At 45.6% G+C, this 22,297-nt stretch overlaps 1 protein-coding gene across 2 annotated transcripts; it reads right to left on the bottom strand.

Annotated features, from left to right (window-relative positions):
* Nucleotides 1-183: 183 nt before the first annotated feature.
* Nucleotides 184-20,320, bottom strand: LOC310661561 (tRNA N(3)-cytidine methyltransferase METTL2-like). 2 transcript variants are annotated; one of them, XM_083407898.1, is made up of 9 exons: nt 20,102-20,320; nt 18,694-18,785; nt 16,272-16,633; nt 14,513-14,562; nt 12,306-12,366; nt 9,664-9,803; nt 7,539-7,645; nt 4,662-4,727; nt 184-2,122 (listed from the first exon to the last, which is right to left on the bottom strand). In XM_083407898.1, exons 1-9 carry the CDS (start codon nt 20,191-20,193, stop codon nt 1,929-1,931), a joined length of 1,164 nt encoding a protein of 387 aa, XP_083264024.1. In that variant the 5' UTR covers nt 20,194-20,320; the 3' UTR covers nt 184-1,928. The 2 variants fall into 2 exon arrangements, with proteins under 2 accessions (XP_083264024.1, XP_083264025.1); XM_083407899.1 differs by lacking the exon at nt 4,662-4,727 and having other exon boundaries at nt 1,006-2,122; nt 20,102-20,255.
* Nucleotides 20,321-22,297: the final 1,977 nt, after the last annotated feature.

Here is a 22,297-nt window from a genome sequence, read left to right as displayed (position 1 = left end):
AAAGAATGGACTATGAAAATGGCTTCTTTAAACCATAATTAAAACTAGCCATAGTTTAGGGTTCAGACATAAGACTAAAATGCTGTCAACAAACAACAGAAACGTAATTTTCTAAACTCACAAACATGCTGAAATAAGAGAGGGTAAGGATTAAAGTCAATTACTCAACTAGGATGACTCCCATAAGAGTAAACCATGGTTTACTGTGACATCTGACCCATGGTCACTTTGCTGAGAGGCAAGTGGGAAGGGCACAAGCCTGAATCTAGTGTGCAGAACAGCAAACCATGTTTAAAGACAAACTCTTTAGTGGAACCTGCTCACAAAATTGTTCATTTTGGGGTCAAGAAGCTAGCATTTGAAGCTGATGTTGCAAACCATAGTTTAGGCAAGCCGTGGTTTACTGTGTTGTCTGAATTCACAGAACCAAAGTTAGGGAAGTTTCCATCAACTACTGGCTGTACTATGGAGACATGAGTGAATTTATGAAGTGTCTGAAGGAAATGGAAAGCAGATAAGCAGTTCAAAACTTACATTTGCCTGTTGTACAGCTGCAGGTGCAATCCAAAATTAGGGCTCTTAACTGGCCAGAATGATTTTTCATTAAGGTTCCCCCCCTTCTTTTTATTTAAAAAACTAACTTCATTCCCCGTTATATGTTAGTGAATAAGCCAGGGTTATAAATCACATTTCCATCTTGCATGTTTGCACTAAGTAGTAGGCTAATATAGTTACTCCAAGTTCAGCCAGAATTGGAAGCTGTAGACTTCTTACCTTGCCACCATGACACAGAAGAGGATGGGGTCAGTGTGCACACCTGAGGCTCATTCATGAAACTTTGTGACCCTCAGCCAATGGTCTCCAACTCACATCATCCCTGATCACTGGCTACTGCTGATGGGAGTATCTGTGTGGCACAACATTGGCTGTCCCTGATGTAATGCTAAAGCATAGCTTCATATGCAAAATCTTTTAAAATGCTAAAGCATAGCTTCATATGCAAAATCTTTTAAAAGGTCTTTTAATTTTTTAAGCTTATTTTCACAAGTCTGGTTCAGTTCTGGAGATTACACAGGCAGGCTTTAACATGTTCTGTTTGCATTAAATTCAGAATTGTTTTAAATAGACTACAATTTAACTTTATAAAATTTGGTGGCTGGAGAGGGTTGTTCCATTTTTTTCTAGTGTGCTTGTTGACCATCAGCGAGGGTGATGCAGTAACAATCACTTATGCCGGTGAATATTTGTTAAAACAACTTGAAATTTTTCTAGAAACCTGCAAGATTCCCAGGACACTTTCTTAGCCTCTTCCCTTCCCCACCCCACCCACCGCCAATGTAGAAAAGTTACATTGTAGGTGTAAGAAGGCATGGTTATAAACTCCTTGAAGCAGTCAGAAACTGATGCAATGCTTATAAACCCATGCTGATCTTGTTTAGATTTAGTTAAACAGCCAGACCTGCATACATGGTAGACCTTGGTCTGATGCACGTTCCTGCATCTAAACACTTCTGGATCTGAAGAACGTTTGTTCAGCTCTGAAAAGAAGAGCTGACCATTTGGCAAGGGACTTCCCTCTTTCCTGGTCAAGTAAGTGGCCAGAACCAGTCTCTCCAGCTAGGATTGCAGAAGGAGGTGCCATCATACTGTTTTTGCAGGAATAAACCCGCCTAATTCAGTAGGAGGCCAAGGAACTCAGACCCCAGGGATGATCCTGTAAGCCACAAAGTTGCATTACAGTTCATTGCATCTCAAGAAGATTCTCCCCACCCGCCAAGCGAATTTAAATTTTTTGCTCCGTATTGGGGCTAGTGCCAGTAAACTTTGTGCTTCTAATACAAGCACCATGCAGTCCTGTTTGCTGTACAAAGTCTGCAGTGAGTTCCCCAGTATAATGGGCAACCGCCAGGGGAGAGGTCCGAGTCTCGCTACGTGCAGCCGCTAGGATGAAAGCTGCTTCTTTCTCCTAGAGATTCCTTGTCGCCCTTTGGCTTGCGATATTTACACTGGATCCAGACTCTGTACATGGTGATTTGTTTCCCTCTGTTCACTTGGAGGCGGCGGTCCACAATGTTTTGGGCTTTCTCCAAGCCTGCTGTAGAGAACAGCAAATCCAGCTCATCTAAGGGACATAGGAAAGAAATGTGATTTTAAAGTATAACGCTGCAAGGCGGTTTGTGATGAAGATGGGAAAAAACGAGATAATGGCAACAAATAGCAATAGAACCAGTGATAATCTGAGACCAAAAGAGTAGAAAGGTTTTTCTGCCTATCGAACTGAGCAGTGGCAAAGATAGGTGAATACCTCTTGGAAGAAGGAAATTGTCAAGCAAGGAAAGGATTGGATGATCATTTTGGTGGGACTACAGTATTAATTTGTATTTTATATAAACATGAACAAGGATACAATACATCCTCTTGTGCCTCATGGCATGTCATAGTGAGATGTATCGAGGTATTAATTGTTCTGCTAAGTCCATTATATAACACCGTATGACACCGGTCCTGAAAGACCTACACTGGCTTCCAATATGTTTCCAAGCACAATTCAAAGTGTTGGTGCTGACCTTTAAAGCCCTAAACAGCCTTGGCCCAGTATACCTGAAGGAACGTCACCACCCCCATCACTCAGACACTGAGGTCCAGCTCCGAGGGCCTTGTGGCAGTTACCTCCCTGCGAGAAGTGAGGTTACAGGGAACCAGGCAGAGGATCTTCTCAGTAGTGGCACCCACCCTGTGGAACGCCCTCCCATCAGATGTCAAGGAAATAAACAACGACCTCACTTTTAGGAGACATCTGAAGGCAGCCTTGTTTAGGGACGTTTTTAATGCTTTATGTTTTATCATGTTTTTAATATTCTGTTGGGAGCCATCCAGAGTGGCTGGGGAAACCCAGCCAGATGGGCAGGGTATAAATACAGTGGTACCTTGGGTTAAGTACTTAATTCGTTCCAGAGGTTCTTAACCTGAAACTGTTCTTGACCTGAAGCACCACTTTGGCTAATGGGGCCTCCTGCTGCTGCCGCGCCGCCAGAGCATGATTTCTGTTCTCATCCTGAAACAAAGTTCTTAACCTGAGGTACTATTTCTGAGTTAGCGGAGTCTGTAACCTGAAGCGTCTGTGACCTGAAGCGTCTGTAACTCAAGGTACCGCTGTAATAAATTATTATTATTATTATCATCATCATCATCATCATCATCATCATTATTTGTCATAATAGCTGTAAAAGGATTTTTATAAAAAGGTTGTCAGGCAAGCTTATATGGCAAAAGGCGATGTGTGACATAATTCTGATTCCAGGCCACAAACCACACCATGAATTGAGTCCAAAAATAAATATATATATAATATGATTTCATTGACTGGTTCCAGTCTGAACACTGGCAGGTATAAATTAATTACCTGGAAGAGAAATACAGAATTAAAAGACCCTCTGGCGCAGCCACCTTCTGCAAGACAGGACCAACAACAACAAACCTCCACCCCCGTTCAGACAGAGGTTCCATGCAGAAATAACTTAAGAACCCTGTATGTGTTGATACAAGTATTTGAAATACCCTCACTGCTTGGTGGCAACAAATCATGTTTCGCATGAACCATAGTTTTCCCAATTCAGATGCCACAGAAACCCAGGAACGGTGATATGAAATATGGGAACCTGCAGCATTTTCCAAACAACCAAACAGTATTCTTGGGCTGTGGCATCTGAATCAAGCCCATGTAAGTCTTTAACCTTTTTTTTAATCACATCGTCAGGGTTTTTGCTTTTTAATAAGTGTCCAGTTCTCAGGATCACTGCTCCACATATGTAGAAAGGCCGCAATGGAAATGGCTCAGAGCATCATGTTATATGCATCCATCCTGGCATCATTTCTTCTCCCTGCCACCTGAACCAGCATCACCTAAAACATCATTTCTTGCCTGCTTTGGGCCAGAGACCAAGCCTGAGCTGCTTCAGCCTTTAAATCAGTGACAGCCAATCGATAAAGAGTGTGGTAGGACCTGCAAGTTAGTTAAAGGTAAAGGGACCCCTGACTATTAGGTCCAGTCGTGGCCGACTCTGGGGTTGTGACACTCATCTCGCTTTATTGGCCGAGGGAGCTGGCATACAACTTCCGGGTCATGTGGCTGGCATGACTAAGCCGCTTCTGGTGAACGAGAGCAGCGCACGAAAACGTCGTTTACCTTCCCGCCGGAGCGGTACCTATTTATCTACTTGCACTTTTGACGTGCTTTCGAACTGCTAGGTTGGCAGGAACAGGGACCGAGCAACAGGAGCTCACCCCATTGCGGGGATTCATAGAATCATAGAGTTGGAAGAGACCAAAAGGGCCACTGAGTCCAACCCCCTGCCAAGCAGGAAACACCATCAGAGCACTCCTGACATATGGTTGTCAAGCCTCTGCTTAAAGACCTCCAAAGAAGGAGACTCCACCACACTCCTTGGCAGCAAATTCCACTGTCAAACAGCTCTTACTGTCAGGAAGTTCTTCCTAATGTTTAGGTGGAATCTTCTTTCTTGTAGTTTGGATCCATTGCTCAGTGTCCGCTTCTCTGGAGCAGCAGAAAACAACCTTTCGAACCACCAACCTTCTGATCGGCAAGTCCTAGGCTCTGTGGTTTAACCCACAGCGCCACCCACATCCCGCAAGTTAGTTACCTTGTGTGAAAAAATAAACTCTGGTGCCATCTCCTCTCACGTAGAAGTTATCAGCCAGACACTGACCTAAAAGAAAGGAATGAGAATTTTGACTCCAACTCAGTTCACTGTTGCTTCCACCTCCTCCAAAATACAGTGATGACAGCGATAAACTATCAATGGCCAAGAGGCTGATAAAGATATCTACCCTTTTTGGTTAATACTCAGGCACCTGAGATGTGGTTCTGCAATTCAGCAGTTGCAAAATGCTCAGAAAGAAAAGGAAAAAGGCCTGGCAAGGTGTACATCAATTATGGTTTGTTATGCCTACCTGCGTGGTTGCTCGAGAGCGAACAGGCAAGACCCCCACTGGTCTTTTCAAAGGCTTTATTATCGGTGCAAAAACATTCACAGTGCAGGACGCCTCAATTCCATGTCTTGCTCAGCCACTAGCAGAATCTGGGAGTGGGCGGTCCTTAAACTTTCCCCAGCAGAGTAGTCTCTTGACCCCCATCCGATGCCTCCCCTCTCTGCATGTAAACCTACTGTGCAGAGAAGGCGTGGGTAAAGGGGGACCTGCCCCCCCTGAGCTTTGGCTCTCTCTTGTTGCATCCTTCGAGCCCTGCATCTCTTCCCCACTAGAGAAGAAGAAGAAGAGTTTGGATTTGATATCCCGCCTTTCACTCCCTTTAAGGAGTCTCAAAGCGGCTAACATTCTCCTTTCCCTTCCTCCCCCACAACAAACACTCTGTGAGGTGAGTGGGGCTGAGAGACTTCAGAGAAGTGTGACTGGCCCAAGGTCACCCAGCAGCTGCATGTGGAGGAGCAGGGGAATCGAACCCAGTTCCCCAGATTACGAGACTACCGCTCTTAACCACTACACCACACTGGCTCTCGCCAGAGGCGGGGCTTCCCTCCTCTGCTGAGGAAGTGCTCCTTCCTCCGATCTTTGGAGGCTCCCTGTAATTCAGCTGCCCTCCCACCTCTCGCCTCTGAGCTGATGGCAGTTCCCTGACAGGTTGATGCCCTGGCTGAAAGGGAGCAAGCCAACCTGTACTTTGCTCCCCAACATGCTCACAAGCACTCAGCACCTTACCAACTGAACACTGGAAATCTGGGGTTTTGCATTCTTTGCAGCTGTATATTTGTGTCAATTCCCCCCCTCCTTTAAATGTACAAAAGAAGTTTGTGGACTGCATGTTAAAAACCACACCACCGAGCAGCCTTCCCCAGCCCTTTGCTTTTCCTGTTCCTCGTGCATATCAGAAGCTCATCCTCAATATGCTGCACACACATCTCTAAGGTTGCAAGGTTTTTAGCTGGGGCAGTTAGAATAAGATCCGCTATTTGACTACTGATTCAAAACCTAAAATGTATTTTATATACCGTATTTTTCGCTCTATAAGACGCACCAGACCACAAGACGCACCTAGTTTTTGGAGGAGGAAAACAAGGGGAAAAAAATTCTGAATCTCAGAAGCCAGAACAGCAAGAGGGATCACTGCGCAGTGAAAGCAGCAATCCCTCTTGCTGTTCTGGCTTCTGGGATAGCTGCGCAGCCTTCATTCACTCCATAAGACGCACACACATTTCCCCTTGCTTTTTAGGAGGGGGAAAAGTGAGTCTTATAGAGCAAAAAAATACAGTAATTGACTTTTTATTTTTTGTATATATATTGTTGTTTCTTCGCTATGGCTGATGGCTGACGCAAATAAAAATTCATTCATTCATCTCACAGAGGGTACAGCAAGAGCAAACAGGGACATCGCCTGGCTTACAATTACTTCCTCGTTCTGCTGCGTGGGGATGAAACAAGGTGGGCTTAGAGGCCCAAAAGTTAGCCTGCGTGAAAACAACAAGATCCATCGCCGGTACCTAAAAGCAGAAGTTACGTCTGTCACTCTCTCACAAGCACACGTTCCATTTCTTTAAGCAGCAGGACCGTGTTGGTGCCTTAACTTCCTGGTGAAGGCTAGAGGTTTTGTTTCTCAAGTAATAATAATAATAATTATTATTATTTATTATTTATACCCCGCTCATCTGGCTGGGTTTCCCCAGCCACTCTGGGCAGCTTCCAATGGAATATTAAAATACAATAGTCTATTAAACCTTAAAAGCTTCCCTAAACAGGGCTGCCTTCAGATGCCTTCTAAAAGTCTGGTAGTTGTTTTTCTCTTTGACATCTGGTGGGAGGGTTTTCCACAGGGAGGGCGCCACTACCGAGAAGGCCCGCTTCCTGGTTCCCTGTAACTTCACTTCTTGCAGTGAGGGAACTGCCAGAAGGCCCTTGGCGCTGGATCTCAGTGTCCGGGCTGGATGATGGGGGGTGGAGAAGCTCCTTCAGGTATACTGAGCTGAGGCCGTTTAGGGCTTTAAAGGTCAGCACCAACACTTTGAATTGTGCTCGGAAACATACTGTGAGCCAGTGTAGGTCTTTCAAGATTGGTGTTATGTGGTCTCGGCGGCTGCTCCCAGTCACCATTCTAGCTGCCGCATTCTGGATTAGTTGTAGTTTCCGAGTCACCTTCAAAGGTAGCCCCACATAGAGCACATTGCAGTAATCCAAGCCGGAGATAACCAGAGCATGCACCACTCTGGCAAGACAGTCTGCAGGCAGGTAGGGTCTCAGCCTGTGTACCAGATGGAGCTGATAGACAGCTGCCCTGGACACAGAATTGACCTGCGCCTCCATGGACAGCTGTGAGTCCAAAATGACCCCCAGGCTGCACACCTGGTTCTTCAGGGGCACAGTTACCCCATTCAGGACCAGGGAGTCCTCCACACCCGCGTGCCCCCTGTCCCCCCAAAACAGTTACTTCTGTCTTGTAACCGCTGAGATGCAGAGGGAATGACTGCCTCCTTCACTAAATGGCAATACTGCCTGTTCCCTCCACTTACCTTTTTTAAAGCGGAGTTGGGCTAGATCGTAACGGCCATAATCTCGTAATAAAATAATTCCGCCAGGTTTCAGTAGTTTGCTAAGTCTGTTGATTACACACTGCATTCTGTGGGAGAAAAACAGAGGGAAAAGACTCAGCAGCCACTGAAACATGCTAGTACAGTGGTACCTCTAGTTACAAACTTAATTCGTTCCGGAGGTCTGTTCTTAACCTGAAACTGTTCTTAACTAGAGGTGTGCGTTCACTAATGGGGCCTCTTGCTGCCGCTGCGCCGCCGGCACACGATTTCCGTTCTCATCCTGGGGCAAAGTTCTCAACTTGAGGTAACTTTTCCAGGTTAGTGGAGTTTGTAACCTGAAGTGTTTGTAACCTCAGGCGTTTGTAACTTGAGGCACCACTGTAATCTATCAGCTTGGAATAACAACAGCAAAATAAAGCTTCCAATGAACTACAGTGGTACCTCAGGTTACATACGCTTCAGGTCACAGACTCCGCTAACCCAGAAATAGTACCTCGGGTTAAGAACTTTCCTTCAGGATGAGAACAGAAATCGTGTAGTGGCGGCGCAGCGGCAGCAGGAGGCCCCATTAGCTAAAGTGGTGCTTCAGGCCACACGCTCTGGCCCTTCCCCCATCTCCCGCAAAAGCCAGCAAGAGCCGGGGGCCACCAGGTGGCGCATTGGAAGATGGCCGACAATAACATCTCTCCGACCCACATGAGGTAATTAAGAGGCTGCTATGGGAAGTATGCAGTCTTCCCGACCCCCCAAGGAGATGGGGGGGACTGCCTTGCCAGCGGTGGCCATAATGCACCCCCGGATTCGAGAGAAGGGGGTGCCCCGGTCACTTGGTACCAGCCCTCGGTGAAGTCGGCTCTTCCCGGACACTGTCTCCAATTTGCACGTGCTGGTTCGCTTTAGCTCGAAAATACAATTGGAAATATATAATTGGAAGAAGCTAAAGCACATACATCAAGTAAAGTTCGGGAGATAAGACTGCTGATTAATGGATCTCTGGGATCGGAGCGGCGGGTGAGGACAAATAAATCAAGCAATGAAGCGCCATTAAGAGATTGGTATGTCTGAAGAAGGGGGGTGGAGGAAAAAACTTTTCTTTGCCTTATGTGAGTATTAATAATCCTCCACCCCAAAGAAAGAAGAATCGCCGTATTTTATTAATCACAAGCAGGAATTCAAAAACTGTGTGGGATGAATTAAGAGAGGATTGGTAAATATAGGAGAATGGAAAAATTCTATGACGCAGTTTTAAAATGGCGTCTCGCAAGACAGGCTTGTCTAAGAAAGACGGGGGGAGGAGAACCAGGACTATTGGAATGTGAATGATGATTGGAATTTGATCTTAACCTGGCAGAGCCCTCTATGAGATATTTTACAAGCCTGGGAAAACTAAAGGGCAGACCGAAGATAAACTTTTGAAGGAGGAGGGGAATGGCGGCTGCCCCTATGAGATATGACTTGTGGAGTGTGTAAAACCCACACAGACGATGTTTGCTTCCAACCTGCCTGTGAAGATTATCAGAGATCGCAAAGAAAGGAATATCTGGCAACAAGAAGATGAAGAAAGTAATAAAGAGACTATCTGGATAGAACTGGATAGAACTGTTTAATTAAAGCAGTAATAGAAGTGATGTTTAGATCCTCATTCGGAGCTTGATGTATGGGTACCCCTATCAAAATTGAAAAATTTGGCTGTATAATTTGGAATTAATGTGATTTGAAATAATGTGATATGATTGGCTTGTTAATAAAAATTATGTTTAAAAACATTCAGCGCTGCCTCTCGCTGTTCTGGCTTCTGGGATGGCTGCGCAACCTGCATGCACTCCATAAGACGCACACACATTTCCCCTTACTCTTTAGGAGGGAAAAAGTGTGTCTTATAGAGCGAAAAATATGGTAAGTTCTTAACCCGAGATAACACTGTAATTGTGTTGCCTGTATTCAGTATAGTTAACCCATGTGCTTACAGGTGCTCTAGATTTGCTGCAGTTATAAAAAATGCAACTTTGTAACCCCCCCCCCCCAAAAAAAACCACACACATGCTGCTATTGATAGTGATATTTGGCAAGCACACACACAGCAGTAGCAGAATGACATACATACTTTTCTGGGAGAAGAGCAGAAAGGACGAAGATGAGAACCACAACGTCCACACTTTCGTCTGGCATCGGAAAGGGGGTCCCGGTCTCACACAGGTCATGGACAAAGGCGAAGCAGCGAGAAGGGTCATATTCCGGATGGGCCTGTATGTTCACACAAGTATTCTTTGAGCACACTTCACGTTCTACCCTCGCCACAACCCTGCGGAACAGATTAAGCCGAGAATCGGCAGCCTGCCCACGTCAACCCTACATGTCACAAAGTGCAGTTCAAACTCAGCCCTCCAGATGTTTTGAGACTACAATTCCCATCATCCCTGACCACTGGTCCTGCTAGCTCAGGCATAGGCAAACTCCGGCCCTCCAGATGTTTGGGACTACAATTCCCACCATCCCTGACCACTGGTGCTGTAAGCTAGGGATGATGGGAGTTGTAGTCCCAAACATCTGGAGGGCCGGAGTTTGCCTGTGCTAGCTAGGGATCATGGGAGTTGTAGGCCAAAAACATCTGGGGGGCTGAGTTTGAGGAAGCCTGAATTGGGTGGTATGTGGGAAGGGGCACTGTATTTAGGACACATCTGAAAGCTCACCTGTTCTCACTGGCTTTTGCCTGAAAGAATCTTTATTTACTGCGTTCTTTGCTGCTCTGTGTCCTGTTTTGAGCTGGGCTTATGTCTGTATTATCTATTTATTATCACCACCACTTTGATGACTTGAGGAAAGCTTTGATTCTTAAAGGTGGCATGCAAAGTATTTTAAATAAAATTTTTGCTGAATAGAGCTTTTTATCTTGATCTTCAAGGCCAAATGTGCAAACTAAACACACACCCTCCCATCAGATATCAAGGAAACAACAACTATCTGATTTTTAGAAGACATCTGAAGGCAGCCCTGTTTAGGGAAGTTTTTAATGTTTGGTGTTTTATCACTTTATTATTATTAATATTCTGTTGGGAGCCACCCAGAGTGGGTGGGGTATAAATAATAATAATAATAATAATAATAATAATAAGTAGTAGTAGTAGTAGTAGTAGCAGTAGTAGTAGTTGTTGTCACACTGCCCTAATTTCTAAATCTGAAACAAAGCATGCATCATATATTAAACTTGCGACACGGTACTTCGTTAAACTGGGAATATTAATTTATGCTCTTGTCATTTTGCTTATTTATGATAGAACTGCTTCTATGATTTTGTAATTTTGGTCTATTGCTATCCTCTGTGTTTATTGCTTTTCTTCCCCCCTCCGGGATTGAAAGAATGAATAACAGGCTAGAAATACTGCAGACAAAATAAAGTGTTGGTTCTGACCTTTAAAGCCCTAAATGGCCTCGGCCCAGTATACCTGAAGGAGCGTCTCCATCCCCATTGTTCTGCCCGGACACTGAGGTCCAGCTCTGAGGGCCTTCTGGTGGTTCCTTCGCTGTGAGAAGCCAAGTTACAGGGAACCAGGCAGAGGGCCTCCTCGGTGGTGGCACCTGCCCTGTGGAATGTCCTCCCACCAGATGTCAAAGAGAACAACAACGACCAGACTTTTAGAAGACATCTGAAGGCAGCCCTGTTTAGGGAAGCTTTTAATGTTTGACGGACTACTGTATTTTAATATTTTGTTGGGAGCCGCCCAGAGTGGCTGGGGAAACCCAGCTAGATCGGCGGGGTATAAATAAATTATTATTATTATTATTATTAAATAAAGATAGCTGCTCCCAGAGGTCAAAGAGGAAAGCCTCCACCCAGCTCCTGCCAATGTTCTCCAGCGAGGTCTCTACTCACCAGCTACTAGGCAAAGAGTCAAAGGGCAAAAGCCTTCCTGACATTAACAACAGAATTGTATTACCGTATTTTTCGCCCTATAGGACGCACTTTTCCCCCTCCAAAAATGAAGGGGAAATGTGTGTGCGTCCTATGGGGCGAATGCAGGCTTTCGCTGAAGCCTGGAGAGCGAGAGGGGTCGGTGCGCACTGACCCCTCTCGCTCTCCAGGCTTCAGGAAGCTATCCGCAAGTCTTGCAAGCCCGGCGGGAGGTCCCGCGGGCTCGCAAGGCTTGCGGGCAGCAGCCCGCAGCCCAAAAGCTCGGGGGACAGCGGGGAGGCGCAGCGCCGCCACCCCGCTATTCCTCGACCTGGTCTGGAGGCTGGCGGGGGGGGCGGGGCACCGCCACCCCGCTATTCCCCGACCTGATCTGGAGGCTGGCGGGGGTTGGAGAAGCAAGCTTGCTTCTCCCCCCTGCCAGCCCCACAAGCTCGAGGGATAGCGGGGAGGTGGAGCGCCGCCACCCTGCTATTCCCCGACCTGATCTGGAGGCTGGCGGGGGGAGAGAAGCAAGCTTGCTTCTCCCCCCCCCCGCCAGCCCCACAAACTCGGGGGACAGCGGGGCAAGCCGCTGCCCCACTGATGCTAGAGAGGCTGTCCCTGAAGGCAGACAGCTTGGGGATGGCTGCGCAAACCTGGGGGGGAAATAAAAATTGTTTCCTTGATTTCTCCCCCAAAAAACTAGGTGCGTCCTATGGGCCGGTGCGTCCTATAGGGCGAAAAATACGGTAAGTTACAACAGCAAAGGCCAAGTACTTTTAGAAACACAGTGGCATTTCCCACCTAGCCAAGACAATTAAACCACCTTCCCTTACTAAGCTTTGTTGTTTTTTTACCTGGACGAGCTCTACCGCTGTTTTGGAGAAGTCACAGCAATATACAAACAAGCCCGGATCGCTGAAATAAACCAGAGAAGACTGGTAAGGCAGATAGAACAGGGAACGAATGTGGACTAAGGGGTTCAAATTTACACTGTGCTATGATCTTAAAGAGAATTTTTACAAAGCGATGTATCGTTGGTATTTAACTCCTGAGAAATTAATAAACGAAGATGTTTCAAATGCTTGCTGGAAATGCCAAGAACATTAAGGGACATTTTATCATGCTTAGTGGACATATAAAAAGGCTAAAAAAAAATTGGATGTGGATACATACGTTTTAAAGGTTAATATTCAATCGATGCCAGAACTCGTTTCTTTTAGGGCTAACAGATACACTGTTAGAAAAGGTTAATGGAAGATTACAGTGCGAGATTACTATTTGCACAAAGATGGAAAGATACAGCCCTAGCCACTCTAGAGGATTGGCTGATAAAACGATTGGACTTGGCTGAGATAGCAAAGTTAACAGGTTTAATTGGAGAAAAATCATTACCGACGTTTGTTAAGGTTCGGAAATTTCTTACGGACTTTTTGCATGAAAGAGAAAATGATCTTATCTGGATCTGAAGACAAAAAAAGGCTGGTTTATGAAAGATAGAATGGCTGGATCATAAGGAATGAATATAATACATAGCTGCAGGACAGAGAACCGGAAGTCCCAGCAGCGTAAACAAAGCCCCACAGTGCCTCTGTTCTCTTTGGGGCTTCCAAGAGGGTTCTGGTGTGTTTTTTTGGTTTTTTAAAAATATACATTCTTCTGGTTTATACATTTCACTAATTTTACAATCATTTTGACATTTCAAAACTTGACTTCCTTCCCTCTTTTTTTTCTGCAGTTCCTTAAATGTATTTTTAATATCTTCTGCATATCCAAATTAACTTAACTGGCTCATTTATTCATCTTCTTTAAATATATGCTTTTATGAAACTGCAAGTTATTGCAACAATCCTGCCAATGTTCTTAACAGTTTATAATTTGTTTGTAAATATTCCATAAACTATTTCAATTTTTAAAAATTATCTTGATTTCTTACTCTTCTGGTAAGTTTCGTCATTTCTGCATATTCCATAAGTTTTTGTATCTATTCTTCCTTTGCTGAGATTTCTGCTTCTTTCCATTTTGAGGCAAGTAACATTCCTGCCGCTGTAGTCGCATACAGGAATAAGTTTCTATACAGTTATGTAGTTCTGTCCCTATAATTCCCAAAAGAAAAGCTTCTGTTTTTGTTTTTTTACAAAGGTTATTTTAAACATCCTTTTCATTTCATTATATATCATTTCCCAGTAAGCTTTAACTTTACTACAAGACCACCACATATGAAAAAAAGAGCCTTCTTTCTCTTTACAAGGGTTTCCTTGTGAGCCACGAGAACTTTCTGGCTCTCTCTGGCCATTTCCGGGTTGGAATTGAATTATTTCACGGCACCATGCGTATGCACAATCATGCGCGAGTAATAATAATAATAATAATAATAATGATAAATTTTATTTATACCCCGCCCTCCCCAGCCAAAGCTGGGCTCAGGGAGGCTAACAACAATCAAAATAATCCAACATTCTAAAAACCTTTCATTATAAAAATTAATTAAAATCAAATTGATGGCAACCATTAAGCAAGTTTCTGTGCAGATTGCCAGAGGAGGGGGTCAGGCTGCGCCCTGACCAAAGGCCTGGTGGAACAGCTCTGTCTTACAGGCCCTGCGGAAAGATGTCAGGTCCCGCAGGGCCCTAGTCTCTTGTGACAGAGCGTTCCACCAGATTGGAGCTGCGGCCGAGAAGGCCCTGGCTCTAGTTGAGGCCAGCCTAACCTCTCCGAGGCCTGGGATCTTCAGGATATTTTTATTTGCAGACTGTAAGTTCTTCTGTGGGACATACCAGGAGAGGCGGTCCCGTAGGTACGAGGGTCCTAGGCCGTATAGGGCTTTAAAGAGTAGAACGTGCATGAGTGAGGGGGATGCCTGTACCTCAATGTCAAAACTCCTCTGCACAGTGGAAGCAAAGGAAGAAGACGAGGTCACATGTGGGTCATTTTTGCCATGGTGGGAACATTGGGAATCCCAATGAAAGCACCATGAAACAGAACCATTCTAGACACCAAGTCTAAAAAACCATCCTATTGGTTTGAAAACCTCAGTGTACAATCTGCCTGCCGTCTCTCTTACTTGTTGGTTTGGAGGATGGGGAAAACAGTGTTTCCTGCTCCACAGCCCACCTGCCAATAAAGCAAACATAGTGAATATTTTCAGCCATCGCAACAAAAGTTTATACGACGATACATTTGTCTTTAAGGTGGCACAAGATTTATTTATTTTTGCTACAACAGGCCAGCATAGCTACCGCTCTAGAAATGATTTAATATACAGTGGTGCCCCGCAAGACGAATGCCTCGCAAGACGGAAAACCCGCTAGACGAAAGGGTTTTCCGTTTTGGAGGTGCTTCGCAGGACGAATTTGCTATGGGCTTGCTTCGCAAGACGAAAATGCCTTGCGATTCCTGGGGTTTTTTTTCTCCCTCCCAGCCTTTTTCCCAAGCCCCTAAGCTGCTTATCAGCTGTTCGCTAAGCCGCTTATCAGCTGATCTAAGCCGCTAATAGCCTTTTAGCAGCTAATCCGCTAATCCCTTAAGCCTTTAATAGCCACTAATAGCCTTTTAGCAGCTAATCCGCTAATCCCTTAAGCCTTTAATAGCCGATAATAGCCGCTAAACCGCTAATAGCACTAATAGCGCTAATCCGCTAATGGCTTGCTTCGCAAGACGAAAAAACGCAAGATGAAGAGACTCGCGGAACGGATTCTTTTCGTCTTGCGAGGCACCACTGTATTCAAGCCTCTCCTTTTATGCTCTCCTTTACTGCCAAGATCAAATACATTTCTCCCTGAGTCAGCAACTATCTTTTTACAGGAGGGCTGCCTTGAAATACAGTACTGTCTTTTTCTGTGTATAACACGCCCCCATGTATAAGACACCCCCTATTTGGGGGGAATCCAAATTAAGAAAATGGGGGGAAATGCCCAGAGTTGTTGAGCTTTTTTTGGGGTGGGGTGGGGTTGACACCTCCAATCAAGCCCAGCCCTTTCCACAGCCACCAATAACACACCCAATAGCCTAGTCTTATACACTTAACAACCTAGTCTTATACACGGAAAAATAGAGTAATTATGTGGTGTGGCTGGCCAGGACACCACCCCACTCTGAAACAGACTGCCACCAGGGCCCATGACTACACCCTCCTCCCCTCCACACAGGGGCATCATATGGTATCACTCAGGGACCATGTTTGGCCCAGGGGCTGCCAGTTGCAGACTCCTTTAATCACCCCCCCCCCCGCAATTATCTTGAAATTATGCCTCTCAAAACTACAAAACTCGTGATCAAGCAGTGAAACTGAAAGGCATCATGGCTGTATGCACAGAAAGGAAAATTCTTCTAACAAAATGGCATTTATATGGCCAACCTGTCTACTGGCGCCCACTAACTACATAAACATAGAGGCAAAACCTTTCATGTTCACAGCTAATATCTTCCCAATAACTATACAGTGGTACCTCGGGTGACATACAGTTCAGGTTACATACGCTTCATGTTACAGACTCCGCTAACCCAGAAATAGTACCTCGGGTTAAGAACTTTGCTTCAGGATGAGAACAGAAATTGTGCTCCAGCAGCGCAGCAGCAGCAGCAGGAGGCCCCATTAGCTAAAGTGGTGCTTCAGGATAAGAACAGTTTCAGGTTAAGAACGGACCTCCGGAACGAATTAAGTACTTAACCTGAGGTACCACTGTATAGTACGGGGTAAACATCACCATTAAACTCCATCTGTGAGCCTCCCCAAGGCCTATTGTTGGTAGGCAGAACGCTGAGCTAGGTGGAACTATTGGCGCAACAAAGCATGCTTTGGTTCCGATTCACTGTGCGGTTACCTCTAGTATTCTGTAAGTAGCAGATGACCCTGGGAAGTCTCTTAGTTTTTGTTCCTCCAGTTTCTGCGCTGCCACTTCTGTTTGCGTTTGGTGGGTGGAGTTACAACTGCTTATCTCCAAGTCCTGACGCTCCAAGATCCCAGTCTCCAGTGAACTAAGTCCATTGCACTCCCAAAGGCCTGAGCCTTTTGTGTTTTTCGCAGCAGCAGTTTCAGAGGCACACACGTCAACCATACTGGCATTCTGGTTTGGAGCCAGCTCAGGAAATTCGGTGAACAGCCAGTGTCGGTCCTTGAAAAACCCATTTTCGTGGGTTTTGTAAAAGTCATTCCAATACTTGCTGGCACTGATCTCATAAGCATCTGCAAAGAAAATGGCAGGGTACAAGTGAGAAAAACTCCAGTCCAAGTCCTTGACCAGAGAAGGAGCTTTGCAGTTTAGGAGACAACACCTTAAACCTAGAAGAAACTCTCAATGGTTTTTTTAAGTTAAGCCAGCTAAATGATTTTCCCATCAAACTCACTCCAAGGAAGCAAATCCCAGAAGACGTACAGTGGTGCCTCGCAAGACGAAAAGAATCCGTTCCGCGAGTCTCTTCGTCTAACGGTTTTTTCGTCTTGCGAAGCAACCCCATTAGCGGATTAGCGGATTAGCACTATTAGCGGCTATTAGCAGCTATTAAAGGCTTAAGGGATTAGCGGATTAGCTGCTAAAAGGCTATTAGCAGCTTAGTGTCTTAGAAAAAGGGAGTGGGGAGCGAAAAAAAATTGCAGGAACTCGCAAGACATTTTCGTCTTGCGAAGCAAGCCCATAGCAAATTCGTTTTGCAAAGCACCTCCAAAACGGAAAACCCTTTCGTCTAGCGGGTTTTCCGTCTTGCGAGGCATTCGTCTTGCGGGGCACCACTGTATTTCACTATGTAATTGTTCCCAGTGACGTAGGTTTCCAAACATCCTATTTGCAAAAACCTCCTCCATAGATTGATTCATGTGTCACATATAAAAAAAACAGGCTGTGGGTCTGATTTTAACATCAAAAGGGGTGTGTGGATGAGGGGAGCCAAAACTCTCCCTTCCTACAGTCCATCACACCAAGCACTTTCCACCTAGGTTGGTTCACTTCTGCTATCAGAGCTAAGCTGAGAAATATGACAGATTGAGTCACCGACCAAAGAGAGTTCAGCTCCCCTTAACTGTTTACAGCTTTGGATGCTAAGATCCGACCTGCACCCCACCCCCCAGTTTATGCCTGAATGGGGAAGACAAGTATGATGGGTTGCCACCATCGTATCTATTTTGACAAACATACCCAGACCTGTAAAAGCTATTGTTTGCGGTATTAGGTCAAGCCGGTTTCCAGTAGCTGTTGGGAGATAATTTCCAGAAACCTGCGTACTAAAAATAAGGGGGGGGGGGGATTCTATACACAGGACAGTCAAATCTGTACTAATCTTTATGTTTCAATTATTTTTATTATGTATTTTGTGCTTCGATTATTTTTATTATGTATTTTGTGCTCTGTACACCGTAACTTTGTGTTGTGAATTGCCCAGGATCTACGGGTTTAAGGCAGTATACAAATTTAACAAATAAATTAAAAATAAACAAACATAGAACTGATGGGCACCTCAAAATGCAAAAGCAGCTGAAGGGTGGGCTAAAATCTCCCCCTGCTTGCTTTGCAAGCTTTTTTTTTGCATACAGATGTGGAAACCTCCATGTGAGTTCTGTGACGGTATATTACACATGAAGATTTAGCACGCTTCAAAGTTGGGTATAAAAGATAATGAGATTTTTTACTTTTATTGCAACATGAAATTGTAATCATAACTTTTTGTCATAACTTTTATCGTAATAACAGATTGTGTACATTTTCTTTCCTTTTCCCTCCCCTCTTAAGTTGTACCCCCTTTTCAGTATTGTTCCCTTTTTTTGTATGTAATAAGCGGGGGGGGGGGAGAGAAAAAAGAAAGAAAAGATTTAGCACACTTCAAAGGATGTTCAAACTGGGCGTCACTTGGCATAATTAACTCTTTGTCAGTTTTCAAATAACCAGTGTGACCCATTGAATTGGGAGACTTAAGCACAAGACCTAGCAAACATGGATTCAATGGGCAAGCACATCTCTTCTTCCTATGTGTAAGAAGGCAAAACGGCAACAAACCCACAGCGTTCCAAGAAGCCCTAACCTTTGAGGCTGACTTGTGAGAATGCCAAAGTTAATAGCAATTTGGAACTCTGCTTCACAAACACAAGTTCCAATGGCACAAAACTGGCATATGAGTCACACAACGAACCTCCAATGTAAAGTTAAGACACTAATTTGCTTTGCTGACTTCAGTGGGGCTTAATCACACCTCATTTTTTCTGGACTGGCTAGAGATATCACCGCCAGAAGAGGTGATATCGCACACTAATAATACCTTGCTGGTCTTGTGGCACAAACTCTGTGCTGTTCTCTTGGACCTTCGCTTGTGCTGCGGCTTCCTGTTCCTCAGACCACTCCACGTTATCCCTGCGGGCAGGAAAGAAGTATTTATCTGGTTCCGTTAACCCTAGCCACCGGAATCCATCTGTGCCGAGCTAGTCTCGCCTGCAAGTGTACCATTGGCTCCCAGTATGTTTCAGAGCACAATTCAAAGTATTGATGCTGACCTTTAAAACCCTAAACGGCCTCAGCCCAGTATACCTGAAAGAGTATCTCCACCCCCATCATTCAGCCCGGACACTGAGGTCCAGCTCTGAGGGCCTTCTGGCAGTTCCCTCCCTGAGAGAGGTGAGGTTACAGGGAACCAGGCAGAGGGCCTTCTCGGTGGTGATGTGCACCCTGTGGAACTCCCTCCCATCAGATGTCAAAGAAATATAGTGGACACTCTGGATAAGAATTGAATTCATTCTGGGGGTCTGTCCGCAACCCGAAAAGTCCGTAGGCAGAGGTGCTGCTTCTGAGCATGGCACACAGAGCGCTTCTGTGCATGCGCGCGCGGCAAAACCCAGAAGTATACACTTCCGGGTTTGCCACGTTTGTAACCCGAAAGTTACGTATCCAGAGTGGTACGTAACTAGAGGGTCCACTGTAAACAATTAACTGATGTTTAGAAGACATCTGAAGGCAGCCTTGTTTAGGGAAGTTTTAAATGACTGGTGTTTTAATGTATTTTTAGCCTTTTGTTGGAAGCCGTCCAGAGTGGCTGGTGAAACCCAACCAGATGGGCAGGGTAAAATGAATGAATGAATGAATGAATACATACATACATACATACATACTACTACTACTGTGATACCTCGGGTTACATACAGACTCCGCTAACACAGAAATATTACCTCAGGCTAAGAACTTTGCTTCAGGAAGAGAACAGAAATCGTGCTCTGGTGGTGCGGTGGCAATAGGAGGCCCCATTAGCTAAAGTGGTGCCTCAGGTTATGAACAGTTTCAGGTTAAGAAAGACCTCCGGAACGAATTAAGTTATTAACCCGAGGTACCACTGTACTACTATTTACCAGCAGACTAACTGGCCTCGAAGATCTGTGTTAATCTGGGGCGGGGGACTGACAGATTCTGAAATGAAAGAGAAGCTTTGCCAACAAAAATCGGAAGGGACTCGAGGGTCATCTAGCCCAACCCCCTACAATGCAGGAATCTCAGCTATAGCATCCATGACAGATGGCCATGCTTAAAAACCTCCAAGGGAGGAGAGTGCACGACCTGGTCTTTCACTGCAAGCTCCACGCGGGCAGGGACCTTCCTCCTTGGTTTTGATGGCAGCTAGATTGGTACAATGCGGGAAAACCCGCACCGCAGTCCTCATTCCCCCCACCTCTCCTCCTTACCAGGCGTTGTGCTGGAAGAGGCGAGCCGGGTCGGTGAGGAAGCGGTTCCCAAACTGCTTCCTTCTCCTCCCGTCCTGGCTGGGCGCCGCCATAAGCACGAGAGGAAGGAAGGAAGGAAGGCGGGAGGAAGGGAACTGAACCCGGAAGCAGACCGCAGTGTGACGCTTCTGCGCTTTGCGCGGAATAGGAAAAGACGCGCGGAATGCGCATGCGCGAGGGCAGTCGGGTTTGCCAACGCCTCCGTCCTCCGCGTTTAATTTTCCCGGCGGCGCGCTTCCTCGGGTGGACCAGAATGAGAACTATCCGGCCCCGTCTAAGCTTCCCGACTCGTAGAGCTAGAAACTAGCAGAGCGGCACGTGGAGTGAACGGCGTTTTTTAGTAGATTGTTGTATTTCCCTCCGCCTAGAGGAGGGAAGATTCTCTGCATCAAAAAGAGCAACTGAACTGGGTCAAGCCGAAAAAGGTTCAGTATCCCATCTCCTCGCAGTGGGTACAGGATTGCAGCCTCTGGTGCCTTGCGAGGAAAGCGCAGCCCATTGGCCCTGAGAAATCAGAATGTTTGTTTGTGGTGGAGATCGTAAAAAAAAAAGGCAGGTTGGTACAACTTAAGGCGGGATGGGGAAAGTGGAGGAAGCAAGCAAGATTTCCAGTACAGTGGTACCTCAGATTACATACGCTTCAGGTTACAGACTCCGCTAACCCCGAAACAGTACCTCAGGTTAAGAACTTTGCTTCAGGATGAGAACAGAAATCGTGCTCCAGCGACATGGCGGCAACTGGAGGCCCCATTAGCTAAAGTGGTGCTTCAGGTTAAGAACAGTTTCATGTTAAGAACGGACCTCCGGAACGAATTAAGTACTTAACCCGAGGTACCACTGTAATGAGAAGGTACGGCTTCAGTGCCCTGCATTCCTTTGGTGTCCCCTCTACCTTGACTACCACGAGCAGAATAGTTATGCAGCGGTTTAAAGCACAATGAGGTCACTCCCTCCATCATTGCATTTGCATGTTGCTGTACACACAAAGAGAACAACAACAACAACATTATTTATACCCCACCCTCCCTGGCCAGGGCCAGGCTCAGGGTGGCTAACACTGGTAAAATTACAATAAAAACATAATAGGAAAAGAAAAAAAAACCAAATTAAAATACAGGTTAAAATGCAATTTAAAATGCAGCCTCATTTTAAAAGCAGGCCATAGATCAAAACCATAAGGGGAGGGAAACATAAGGGTCAGACTGAGTCTAAACCAAAGGCCAGGCAGAACAGCTCTGTCTTGCAGGCCCTGCGGAAAGATGTCAAGTCCCGCAGGGCCCTGGTCTCTTGAGACAGAGCGTTCCATCAAGACGGGGCCAGTACTGAAAAGGCCCTGGCCCTAGTTGAGACCAATCTAACCACCTTGCGACTTCGGACCTCCAAAATATTGTCATTTGTGGACCTTAAGGTCCTCTGCGGGGCATACCAGGAGAGGCGGTCCCGTAGGAACATGGGTCCTAGGCCGGGGGTTGAAATGCCTCCACCTGATGCACATTACCTGCTTGGTATTCCCACACCTGCAACCCTTGTGAACTATTCATGCAGCTGTCATCTGCACACATGCAATGGCTGTCTCAAACGTACACACCTCAGCTTAACTGCAAAGTGAATGTGGCTCCTATTTTCAAATCGGATGGAAGCTGTTTTGAGGGGAAAAGCATCAAGCAGCAGCATTTCTGAATAAACTACCAGGCAGGTATGGATTGCTGGTAATGCCATGCGTGTGTAGGGTTGCTGGAATTTCACGGACACAGCATAGGTACTGGAGTCGAAAGCGGTGCCTGGACAGAAATTGCTAAAAAATGTCCAGGAAAATCTGGACACATGGCAACCCATGTCGGCAGTGTCATTTTTGGCAATGTTCATTAAAAATAGCTCAAAAACTTTCGATTTTGCCATAAGAAGCTCAACAACTTTGGGAAACCTAAAAAAAGCTCAACGTTTGTGTCCAGATTATCACTTTTTGAAATATGGCAACCCTATGTGTATGTTGTTGTTGTTTAGTCGTGTCTGACTCTTCGTGACCCCATGGACCAGAGCACACCAGCCACTCCTGTCTTCCATTGCCACCCGCAGTTTGGTCCAACTCATGTTTTGAGAACACTATCCAACCATCTCGTCCTCTGTCGTCCCCTTCTCCTTGTGCCCTCCATCTTT

This window comes from Podarcis tiliguerta (assembly GCF_965153285.1).
Source record: "Podarcis tiliguerta genome assembly, chromosome: 13".
Classification (NCBI taxonomy): domain Eukaryota; kingdom Metazoa; phylum Chordata; class Lepidosauria; order Squamata; family Lacertidae; genus Podarcis; species Podarcis tiliguerta.
Note: the sequence above shows the minus strand (reverse complement) of the source record. Positions and strands in the feature narration are given on the sequence as shown.